The sequence below is a fragment of the Artemia sp. Qi Xiang Cuo genome, chromosome 10, assembly GCF_049724085.1.
Source record: "Artemia sp. Qi Xiang Cuo chromosome 10, ASM4972408v1, whole genome shotgun sequence".
Lineage (NCBI taxonomy): Eukaryota > Metazoa > Arthropoda > Branchiopoda > Anostraca > Artemiidae > Artemia > Artemia sp. Qi Xiang Cuo.
The window spans coordinates 30,659,619-30,671,575 of NC_142803.1; the positions used below are offsets into that span (position 1 = coordinate 30,659,619).

At 33.3% G+C, this 11,957-nt stretch overlaps 1 protein-coding gene across 1 annotated transcript in view; it reads left to right on the forward strand.

Annotated features, from left to right (window-relative positions):
• Positions 1–8,436, forward strand: part of LOC148947654 (uncharacterized) — a 55,039-nt gene extending 46,603 nt beyond the window's left edge. The window contains exons 3-6 of the mRNA XM_089095351.1: positions 1,733–2,013; positions 5,212–5,267; positions 6,182–6,401; positions 8,278–8,436. Coding sequence (XP_088951477.1) covers positions 1,733–2,013; positions 5,212–5,267; positions 6,182–6,401; positions 8,278–8,333 — 613 coding nt within the window. The 3' untranslated portion in view covers positions 8,334–8,436. The remainder of the gene's footprint in view (positions 1–1,732; positions 2,014–5,211; positions 5,268–6,181; positions 6,402–8,277) is intronic.
• Positions 8,437–11,957: the final 3,521 nt, after the last annotated feature.

Consider the following 11,957-nt stretch of genomic DNA (forward strand, 5'->3'; position numbering starts at 1 on the left):
CCACTTTCCTTGTTTTTTCTTTATTTCATTCTTTTTTTTGAATAAATTTGTCAATTTGGTTAATTATTGGCACCTTTGTTACATTGCCCCCCCCCCCCCACAAAAAAAATTCTGCTCTAGATCCTGCCCTGTTTTTGATTAGCATTAAGATTATGTCTTTTTATTAAAGCAAAAATGAAGCTTTAACCATTAGAAGGCGTAAATCCTACTCTATGTTTGGGGCAATTTCTGTCCTTTGAAGTTTAATTTTACGCATCTATTCTAGTTTCTGTTATCTGCATTTTTGCTAGGGTTATTCATTTTGATATTTATGCAGTCTGGGTATCATTTACTCATACGTAACAATTTTTATTTGGTTCAAGTTTGGATTATCACACGACTTTAGTTATGCTTGGTTTTGGTTTTGATACGGCCCTTTACTCTTTTTTTTTGAACAACTTTCTTTTTGGAAAGCGTTTCTTTAAATTAATTATTTGGAATGTGTTAATCTTAATCGCAAATATTAAGAGGGTTAGCAGAGGAGGTAGTCTCCTCCTTATATATGCTATGCATTGTCTTCATTTATATTGTCCTTATTTTTGCCCAATGTGGAGAAGAGGAAGATGATTTAATTATATTTTGGGGTTTTTGTAAGGAACTGAGAGACTCGAGGGAGAAAATTTTCTGAAGAGTTTTAAAAGGGAGGAATCGGTTGATTTTATATCAAGTAATATAGATTTTGTGCAGAAAAGGAGCTGGGAAGATCAGACATTATGGGTATATTACACACTGACCGTTTTCAATTGTTTTCAGTTTGTATTCAGTTGTATTCAAGGGGGTCTCTTCTTTTTTATTATTACATTCTTGCGTGTTTTTTTTTATTATCTGTAAACCAGAAATGCTTCTAGTGCTAATAAGTATCACATTGTATCATAAGATAAGCCTTAATTTAACATTACAAATGAAAAGAGCTTAAAAAAAATGTTCAAATGAATATAAAGCGTATCACTGAAACTTAAATCGACCGCAACCGGTGTTATGTATTCAATTCAATTCAATCATTTATTACCCACAACCACAAGAGAACAAGTTGTACAAATGGAGTAAAAACATAGTAATAAGAAAAAAAAGTAAAAAAGAACGTCAACAAACACTAGCAATTAATTTTTACTAAGAAAAAACTGTGAAAGACCATGATCAGGGCCAAACAAAATGCATCTGCAGAAAGCTTTTTGTGTAGGTCACCGAGCTTTTGAGTTACATCCGTAACATAAAATTTTTTCACTAGAAACCGATTTCTAATCCATGGCGGCAGAGAAAGAAGAAATTTGCAAAATTTGATGTATATAACTTTAAACTAGCTTTAAATTGTATGGTGGAGAGCTACCCTGTAAGCCATTCGTCCTTAACCCGCTTATTCACGCTTTCACAATACGTTTTTCACATACGTAATTCACGTAACGAATTTCAATACGTTTTTCACTTAACGTATTTCAATACGTTACTCACATTTTTCACAATATTTTAGATAGTAGTCAAACTTACCATAAAAAGTAAAAGAAAACGTTAGTGTAAAGACTACTTTTCAGACACCCAACATATAGGAATAATTTCTGTTCCTTTTGCACCATAACTTTGATAGCAGTTATTATTAGTTCTTTCTGCTGTTTATAAGAAAATTAAAAACAGCCTTCCTCGCTTTTTTGATGAGTAGAAATTTCAGTCTTAATCTGATATTTAATAATGATTTTAGCATTCAACCTTCTGCAATATCTGAGTTCCGATATTCTCCTCTTCTTCAACAAGCTATCTATAATGCACAGCCATTCTTTGAAGAAAAGACGCCATCTCTCCAAACGAGCATCAATGAAAAAGCTGAAGCCGAGGGCAGGTTCTTCCTTCCGAAGCTACTGACCGTTCAAACATCAACTTCTGTAGTCACAGTGCCCACGGTAGCGTCGGTTACTCAGACGTACTCAATTGAGTGCACAGTATCAGGGCAGTCTATACCAGAGAACATATGTCAAGCACAACGTAAGGTTTAGCGCTACTCTTAAAAAGTATAAGAAAGTCAATCTTAGGGGTGGTTCCTCAAATTCCGATTGTAATCTGAATTTACGATGGCTTTTGAGAAAAAGCAGAAATAGATAAAAATATTTCAAAATTTAGTTGAAAAAATAGACAATTATGTTAAATGAAAATTTAATTAAAGGTTGTGTTCTTTTTGGAAGTTTTCGGTATATTATTTCTTGTAATCCTCTACTTTTTAATCCCGCTTAAATGTTACAGCGTAAGACGACAATCTTGCTATAACTCAATAGCTGAGACTCACCTTTATCCAAATACTGACTTAAGTTTTTGACTTTTACTTTAAATTCTTTTAGATTATAAAAAATACCTTTTTACATTTTCAATTTAAGAAAATTTTCTACATTTTTCTACAAGGAAGATAAATCATTCTCAAAACAAAGCGGGATCATGATTCTGACTAGGAAATGAATAGGTCTGAAACTTTTGATTTCAATGATTTGGAACCATTACCTTTGGATTGCTCATTTAAAGTGTTCCAACATGGAAAAGGCTCTACCATTACATTGAGTTGAAATTTTTTGTTATTCAGGTGGGATTGAAGACATCGTCACACCTAGTGAAGTTAGTCCTTTCGGTGTAAGCTATTGTTATATTGCGTCATGAAATCACATTTTTCACCGGGAACAGATACCTTAAGCGAGAATTTCCTTTTCTACGAAGAGTTTAATCTAACAAAAAATAAGTAATCCATCTAGTTTTGTAAAGTTGCAATAAAATATTTCATAAAAATGTCTGGTACTTAAATTTAGAATATTTTATTTTGTGTTCCGACGTTATTGTCTTCTATCTAAACACCGCCTAAAATGAAGGTTCCTAGAATAGGCTAATGTTGTGATTATAGAATTATGGACTTCCTGTGAGTTTCCGAACTTAACGAGTAGGAGGTAAAGAGTCTAACAACATAATTGGCCCCTTCCCCCTTTAGAATATGAATTTTACTTTATTCTACAAAGCATTTAAAGACACTAAGGCATTATCAAAACTGGGCTTCTTCCCAAGTTGAAATTCAATGGTGAAGTCAGGGCAATGACTCTGGGAGGAGCAGGGGTTAGACCACTTTCTCTTCAAGATAAGTGATGGATTCTGCATTGAAAATTGCAATGCAGTTGTTTATTATATAATGGCTGTAAGACACCTTTTCATTACTCTAACCTTCTGCCATCCTTTCCAAAGCACTAACCTCTTGCAGGCACCCTCCTTTGAGACTTCCGATCTCCCACCTTATGTCCATATCAAATATAGACCCCAAAGCGTTACCAACAAGATAATAGGCGAACCTAGTTAATTCCAAAATGGCAAAATGTCCTATACTTTCTATTTCACAACATTTGCTCAGGTCAAATTTTTTGTCTTCATATCTATGGTGGTTTTTCTATAATCTATCTATAATATATATTATATTGTTTTTCTTTATAATTTTTATTTTTACATATAGTTTTTTTCTATAAGATATATTTTTGTAAGTAATACATATTTTATCTCTCTTTGTGTTCGATCGTCTTAAAATCGTTTTTTTTCCACTAATATGGGCCTATTTATACTTACCAAAGTTGCAGCGCAAGTCGCTAATTTGTATATTTCAATATATATTAATTTGTTTCTCGGATGGAAAATATCCCGTGTTAAATTATTTTCTTTTAAAATTATTTGTTATATATATATATATATTTCTATATATGTATGTGTCTAGCATATGTCTATATATGGAAAAAATATGTATATGTCTATATTTTTGGGAGAAAAAAACCTGCCGATAGGACCTAAGAATTTTTCTAAGGGGTTAGGGGACTTCTACGTGATTTTATTTGGTTTTTGCTGTAGCTTTTACATTTGTCTTAAGCAAAGCAAAGAAATAAAAACAACAATAAAAGCTGCGTAATTTAAAAAAACGTAACAAATGTACATTTTATAGTAGCCGTAAGAAATTTACATAGTCTGAGAATTTTGTTTGCTAATAATCAAAACTGACTCTTCCACTTAGCATGGTTGGTGCTTTGAAGTATTTCCCCAATCGCTGTTATGTAGAGCGATAGTTCTGTAGATTATCCTCTAGTCGTCTTCTCCATTTTCAGTCCTGTTTTAGGGGCCTTATCAAAAATCAGGTCAGAAGGAAGAGAAATTATAACTACGTTTGTGTGGCGAGGGAGGCTGAATTTACTCTGAATTTTTTTAACTTAGTTATTGACAAATTTTCTTAACTTTTCTTAAAGTTTCTTAACAATTTTCAGTTCTCTTTTAGGGGCCTTACCAAAAATCAGGTCAGAAGGAAGAGACATTATAACTATATTTTCGTGGTGAGAGTGGCCGAATTAACTCTTAATTTTTTTTTTTAACTTAGTTATTTACAAATTTTCTTGAGAGAGAAAAAAAAAATACACAGCCATTACAAAAATAGGCTCGCACATTTCACTGTAGCAAATTCGTCGCTATTTTCCATTTCCTTTGTCAAAAGTAAAATAAACTATTAGAATTGTTGAATAACTAAGTTCCACTACAAATTTCCAAATCGTTTTCCGTAATATCAGAGCACTCCTGTGGTGGCACTTAGGCCTATAAGATTTCACTCCCCATATCCATTCATTGATGCAAGCAAACGGAAGCGAGAAGGAGGCGATGCTTTGTTATAAAATCTATAAAAATATGAAAATATGAAAAACTTTTAATTTAATCCTGGCAAACAAAGCTCCTGGTAGAACTACCCTCCCCCCCCCAATTAAATTTCATAGTGGTGCTCATGCTTTTACGGATTCATTCTTCTTGGGATAAACCACAGCGCACTCCTCAGAGAAATAAAAAAAAACATGTCTTTATTAATCGTGTTTTTACATCGAATTGAAAAACTTGGTCTTGCTCATATTAAAGCTGAACCATGGACGATGCTATAGACTATAGAGTTCTAAAACGCATTATTAAGAAAAAATAAATAAATAGAAGAATGGGCGTCATGGGTAGGTAATTTTCACTGGCTGAAGTCCGGAACAAAGTGGCAGAAAAAGTAGGCAACATTTCCTTGAAAAAAAACTTTTTTTTGCGAGCCAATATAGCTGAGTTTTGGGCTAGGAATCTACATAAATTTGCCCTTTATGTTTTCCTGTTTATTTCACCTTTTTGTTCTTCAATTAATTTTTTATTTTATTTCAGTTACGTTCCCACCAGTTCCCGAAGGATTTACTCTGCAGCAATACTGCCAATCAATCGTAAGTTTCTCACTACAGTTTCAAATTATTAAACGGTTTAAAGATAAACGCTTGCCAATTATAAATAAACTCTAAAATTTAGACTTTTGAAAACAATCCATATTCACACAGAAATAAATGACTTTTTCTATGTTGATTTCTAGTATCTAAAATTTTTTGAGTTTGGAGCATTCACTAAGAAATTATTGGTAAAAGAATATTTTCATAATTTTATAAAGGTACAGAAAAGGAGGAAATGCCCCAAAAATTATGCAATCTTCGAAACATATCATCATCAATCTCAAGGTCGGTGACAGCCTGAGACCAAAAGTTTTAGCTCTCTGTCTACAATAATACGAAGTCTTACTTGTTTTTGCTAAGGACAGCAAACCTCTCATTATTATATTGGATTCAATGCCACGTAGTAGTTTTGAGATGAACCTGATTTTAAGATTTTGTCTATATAAAATTTGTATTTGGACTTTTTTCAGTTATGTAATTTATATAAAGAATACAAAACGAACTGGTGAATGCCCTAGTAAATTTACAGTACTGGTGCATTATATGGTCACTTCTAAAAAGTCAAGTTTGGTTAATGCCAATGAAATGAAATAAAATAGGATGAAAATATAATAGTTTATAAACAAATGTGGGCTATATATTTGCACATTAGGGGGGTAGGGGGTAAAGCATAGCATATATTTAATACGTAGCCTAACCTAACCTAGGTACCTTTACCCTCCTCCCTAAACCCCAAAAAACAATCGTTTAAATATTGTAAAATCCATGAGAAACAACGCTTTGCAATCAATTTAGGTCTCTGAAATAGCCGTTTGACGGGTTTTGTCGGGTAACTGTAGCATTTCCCGTTTGAAATTCCATATGCAGTATATAGTGATGCCCGCAAAATGCACAAGTACCTTTTTTTCTTATAGAGTGACGCTGCTCAAATGGCAATAACTGAATGCAAACTTGCTTCAAAGCGTAAGAGAAGTCGAGATAACCGACCTGTTGTTATGCGGTTTGGACGTAGACCAGGAGGCAGATTCCCAACAAGGAAAATCATTTCCAACAATATATTAGCTTTTTGTGGATTTAAACAGTCCTGTTCTTTCCCTGGATTTACACTTAATTTACTCCAGGTAGTTGTACCAGGTGAGAATCGTTATAGCTATTATTGTGAATTTTTTTTTGTTATTATATCGTTGACGTTATTAAAACCACATAAATAAAACCGAATTCCTATTTTTAATTCATAAGATTTGTTTTTCTTTTTTTTTGTGTTCTTTGACATAAATAATTGCTATTAATCCTCATAAATTCTTTTTCGTATTTAGAAATTTTCCTATTTATCTTCAGGTTTGTATTCAAGAATACAAATTTTGGGAGAGAATGGGATTTAAGTTTTTGGGAGGGTGAAAGTTTGTAGAAGAAGGAAAAACCATCAATTTAAAATAAAATTACAGTAAACTACTGTGTAAAGTGTTGAATTTTGTTATTGTGAGGAGGAGGGCTTAGTTATGCGGTTTGGACGTAGACGAGAAGGTATATCCCAACAAGAAAAATCATCTCTAACAATATATTATCTTTCTGTGGGTTTAAACAGTCCTGTTCTTTCCCAGGATTTACACTTTATTTACTCCAGATAGTTGTCACAGGTGAGAATCGTTATAGCTATAATAGTACAAATTTTTTTTTTTGCTTGTATATCGTTGACGTTATTACAACCAAAAAAAATAAAAACAATTTCCTATTTTTATTTCCTAAGATTTGTTTTTTTTCCTTTTTTGCGTTCTTTGACATAAATAATTGCTATTAATCCTCATAAAATCTGTTTTGTGTCTAAAATTTGTTCTATTCATCTTCAGGTTCGTATTCAAGAATACAAATTTTGGGAGAGAAGCGGAGTTAAGTTTTTGGGAGGGTGAAAATTTGTAGAAGAAGGAAAAACCATTAATTTAAAATAAAATTACAATAAACTTCTGTGCAAAGTGTTGGAATTTATTATTGAGAAGAGGAGGGAGTCTTATGATATCTTTTGCGTATATTGTTGTGTAGTTTGTAGAATTTCCTTTTTTATTTAAGCTTATATTCCTTTGAAATTGCAATTACAAGGAATCCAAAAATCTAACAAACATTTTGCTCGTTTTTCATAGGTTCGTCATTTACCTTAAATTCACTTTTCATTAATAACAACCCCTTTCCTTTGAAAAGGGAAGTCTCAGAAACTCTTGATTTTCATATCCATGTTATTCATCATAATTCAAGAATATATCGTCAATTCCGATGATTGAACTTACTTACTAAGTAACGTTACATTTTTTTAAATAAAACTACGGAAAAATTGGTTCTTGCAATAATGCTTATTACATTCTGGACCAGGCATTTAGCTATAAATTTGTTTTTAAATAAGATAAGCATTCAGGAGGGGGAGACAGCTTTGCTGATAGACTAGAAATTAGGTAGTCTCTATGTAAATTATAATACATTAAGGGGAAAGTTAGAACAGCCATATTGCATCAGGGGTCCATTCCTCAATATAGTTACCAGGCTCTCTTCTGTTTCAGTTTTTGGCAACTGTTATGACACTCTGAATCCAATTTTTTTTTTCCAATCGCAATCCATCTGGATTGCTTTCTGGCAATTGGTACTTTCTGGTGGTTTTCGGTGACTTTTAGTGCTTTCTGGCAATCCATCTGGTGCCAAACAAAAAACAGGTTATCCTGGAATGGGATTGGAAACAGGTCATAAAGATGGACGTTTATGAAATTTGGACTTTATGGGAGGAAGTAAAGAGGGAAACTTTGGAAACAGTGGGGGGAGGAGGACGGTGTATTGTGACGCAAATACTCGTTGGTTAGTAGCAGTCCTTTTTTTACTAAAAATTATTTCCAATTTTGCCTTACCAACGACTCAGCGTAGTTTAGCTTAGTTTTTTCTCAGGGTCACCGAAAATTTGGCATGTTAACCTTTACTTTGACGCTGATCTTAAAACGAGGATACTATGTGCAACTCATTTTCTGTTTTCTAGGTTTCCCAGATATTATTGCAGCTGGTGGTCAATCCTCATCATTCACAACCGGCTAAGCTGTTCAAATCAAAATTGAGTACTATTTATTTAACTTATTAAAATTTAGCAGTTTCATTTTGTCTTTTTTACTGTTCACATTAAATTGTTCTTTGAATTGTTTATTTTGTATTAGATAATAGAAGAAAAGAAAAAAAAATTACTAAAATATAGGTCAGATTCTATTACTCCTGAACCCCATACTTGTCTATCATTTAAGCTAGAGTCGCAAAAACTTTGATTTTGCTTTTAAATCAATTTTATAAGCTCAAGTACAATAAAGCTCAAGTTTCAAGTCCAATAAAGTGCATGGATTCAAGCGTGGAGAACATACTGATTCCTGCCCGAAATCAGCCTCTGAAATCCATGATTTAGAATTCACTCCCTACGAGATAAGATCTAAGAAAAGACCAGCTAAATATTTTTTTTTTTTTTTTATAAAGTTTCTTGAATAAACTATTTGTGCTTCCATGGATTCATCTTTGTGAAAAAAAAAATCAGGACAAGTTTCTGAAAATTTTAGGTGTTTACGGCATTACTAAATGAAAAATCAAATTCTCGAAAAAGTATTATCTATTAACATGTTTTTATTAAATTAATGGATAGTTCACGTATTTTTCTATGAAGACAAACGTGAAATTACTTTACCAAAACGAGGGGGTGCCCTGCTATTGCCCTGGGGGGTGCCAGGGGGTGCCCTGGAGAAACCAAAATAGCACTGTGGAAACAAAAATTTAGCTTATATAATAAGCATTTATTCTGAAAGTTAAGTTTAGATCTCGGCGCTGCGCCGATGAGGGAAGACCGGCGGCGGTGGGGCCAAAAAAAGCGTGCCGCACCGCGCCACCGGTAAGATGTCAGCGGCGCGCCACCGTTGCGATCAATGTTGACCGCAAACATTAATGTTTTCATCAGTCTTTCTAAAATCACAGCTTAAATTTACAGCAGATTCGAGCCTATTCATGAGTTCAAAAATTCACAAGTCGCAAGAGAAGCAGAAATCTGGTAGAAACGAAATGGCTGTGGCGTTTCAGAACCCTTGCATAATACGAGTAGTTGAAGTATCTATTAGCTATGTATTCTTAACATAAATAATTATCAAAATTAGTAGTTTTTCCATCGAGCATTTCTGCATACAAAACTTTAAATACCGTATCACAAAATTCAAAATTTGGGTAAAAACTTTTGAATATAACTTTGAACTTAGAAGCTTAATTTTTTCATAATTCCCTTTACCTATATCTGTTTTGACACCTTTAAAAAAGTTGAAATGGGCGACTTTGATATTGATAGTTTTTTTTTGCTCTTTTGGATTCCTAAGAAGCCTTCTTGTATTAAAAACTGGTTTTTAATAAAAATTTTAAAAAATGCATTTTAAAGTTTTTTTTGGCTTCTTTATAGAATATATGTCATGTAGGCTAAAGCTGAACTGCTGCTTTTTTATTGCTTTTGGCTGCTCTTTTGGATATTATTCATTTTTTCTTTTGAGGATTGATTCCAAATTATAAACAGATAAATACCTAATATCAGTCAAATTATAAACTGCATCTAAAATGAGTAAATTTATCAAAATGAAAAATACAAGATGAAAACTTTACGTGAGAACTCTTCAATCACAATGAAACAAAAAACACTTAATGGTTTATTCGGTATGAAGAAAAATGAAGTGCCAGCCATTTTCTTAGGTAAAAAAGGAAAAGCTCATCTATTTTAAATGTAAATAAATGGAATGATATGCAGACTGAAGTAGGTCCAGGAAGATGTTGAGATTTTCATCCTAGTTCGTCACTTTTAATCCAAGCAAAATGTTAGGACACATAGTATCAGTAATTGAGTTTAAGATTTGATTTCCAAATGCTCTTTGATCCCCACCCAGGCTCAAAGCTTCTGCTATGGTCATTTCCATGGAAATCTTTAAAGAGTTTCTTTTTAAAATATCTTTCAAGCGTAGTTAGGGGTATTTAGCCTTTTTTGCTTTTCTTGAAAGCTTTGAAGTGTTATAATATTCCAAATGTTACATTTGTTATATTTGTGCATATTTTTGGTGATCATTTGTGGGGTGATCGAATTCTTTAAGCCTCTGTAGATACGTAAGATGCAACATCTAGTACCCTGAGGTCATAAGACAGTCAAAGACTCCTCCTTGAACCTCCCAAATTAAAAGCTTTTATTTTGACATAGCCTTTTAATGTAACTTGGGCACTGAACTAGGCACCCCTGCTTTAAAAAAAAATCGAGGTATTATAATTTAAATATGATAGCTCAGTACCCCCCCCCCCCCCCTCTGCAAACCACCTTGATAGGATGCCGTCTCTGCTTTAAATTAAAAAAAAAATAACTTTTTGGGATCTCTGCTTTCAATAAAAAAAATTTCGAGATATTATCATTTAACTGTAATACCTCCCTACCCCCCCCCCCTCTGGATACCACCTTGATAGGATACCGTCTCAGCTTTCATTAGAAAAATAATTTACTTAATAATTAACTAGGTTCAAACAAACCCGCAAAATAACGTTAAACAACTTAGTGTTCCTTGAAAAAAAAAATTCAGGGTATGATTAAAAGGGTACAAAGACAACAACAAAAATGTCGAAATTATTCAGATATACCTCAAATTATTGGAAAACTGAGTCATAGATTCGCAGTGGCATTCAATAAGATCCAAAGAATCTAATTAAAAGGGAGCAGACACAAAAGCCAAATTAGGTCAGTAGCTTATGAGAAATCGCAAAATACGGCGAACAAGTCCTAATGAGGGGCCCTGGGTCTATCAAAATATTTCAATGGTTTACCAGGGAATTTGATATTATTTTCTTATGTCTCCACTTTAAATGAAAAAAAAATAATTATCTTTTCGGCATCCCTGCTTTCAATAAAAAAAATGAGGTATTATTATTTAAAAATGATAGCCCCCTATCCCCCCTATAGGCAATAATTTACAATTTATTTATGATTGATATTTTTGGGGTAACTTCCATTTCAATCTTTAATTCCCCAACCTTGTACATAGCTTAGTCTATAACTAAATTTTGTCTCAATAGAAGGGTTTTTTTTTGGGGGGGGGGGGCAAAAATGTGTCAGAAAGAGGATTGTATTATCTATCAGGTGTTGAACAATTGAATATTAAACATTAAGAAAAGCTTATCTAAAAACTATGCCCTCGGGCATATAAGGTTCTTATAGAAAGCATTGTCATAGAAATTTCAAAAAGGGCTCATTTGATTGGAAAATGAAAGGGCTAGTGCCCTTTTTAACAGTCGGAAGTGATTGGAGGGCAACTAACCCCCCTCTCATGCCGCCATTTCCCCAAACACATCCAATCAAAATTTTGAGATAGCAATTTTTTCAATGTTGTAGAAAGTTCTGGAAATTAGGTTTTTGAAGATGACCCCCCCCCCAGCGCTAAGGGCAAGGGTTGTAAGTTATACCCTGGGGGCATATAAGGTTGTTATTGAAAGCGTTGTCGTAGGAACTTCAAAAGGGCTCATTCGATTGGAAATTGAAAGGGCTAGTGCCTTTTTAATAGTTGACAGTGATTAGAGAGCAACTTACGCCCCTCTGACGCCTACCATTTCCCCAAACACATTCAATCAATATTTTGAGATGACCTTTTTTTAACGTAGTGGAAAGTTCTGGAAATTAGG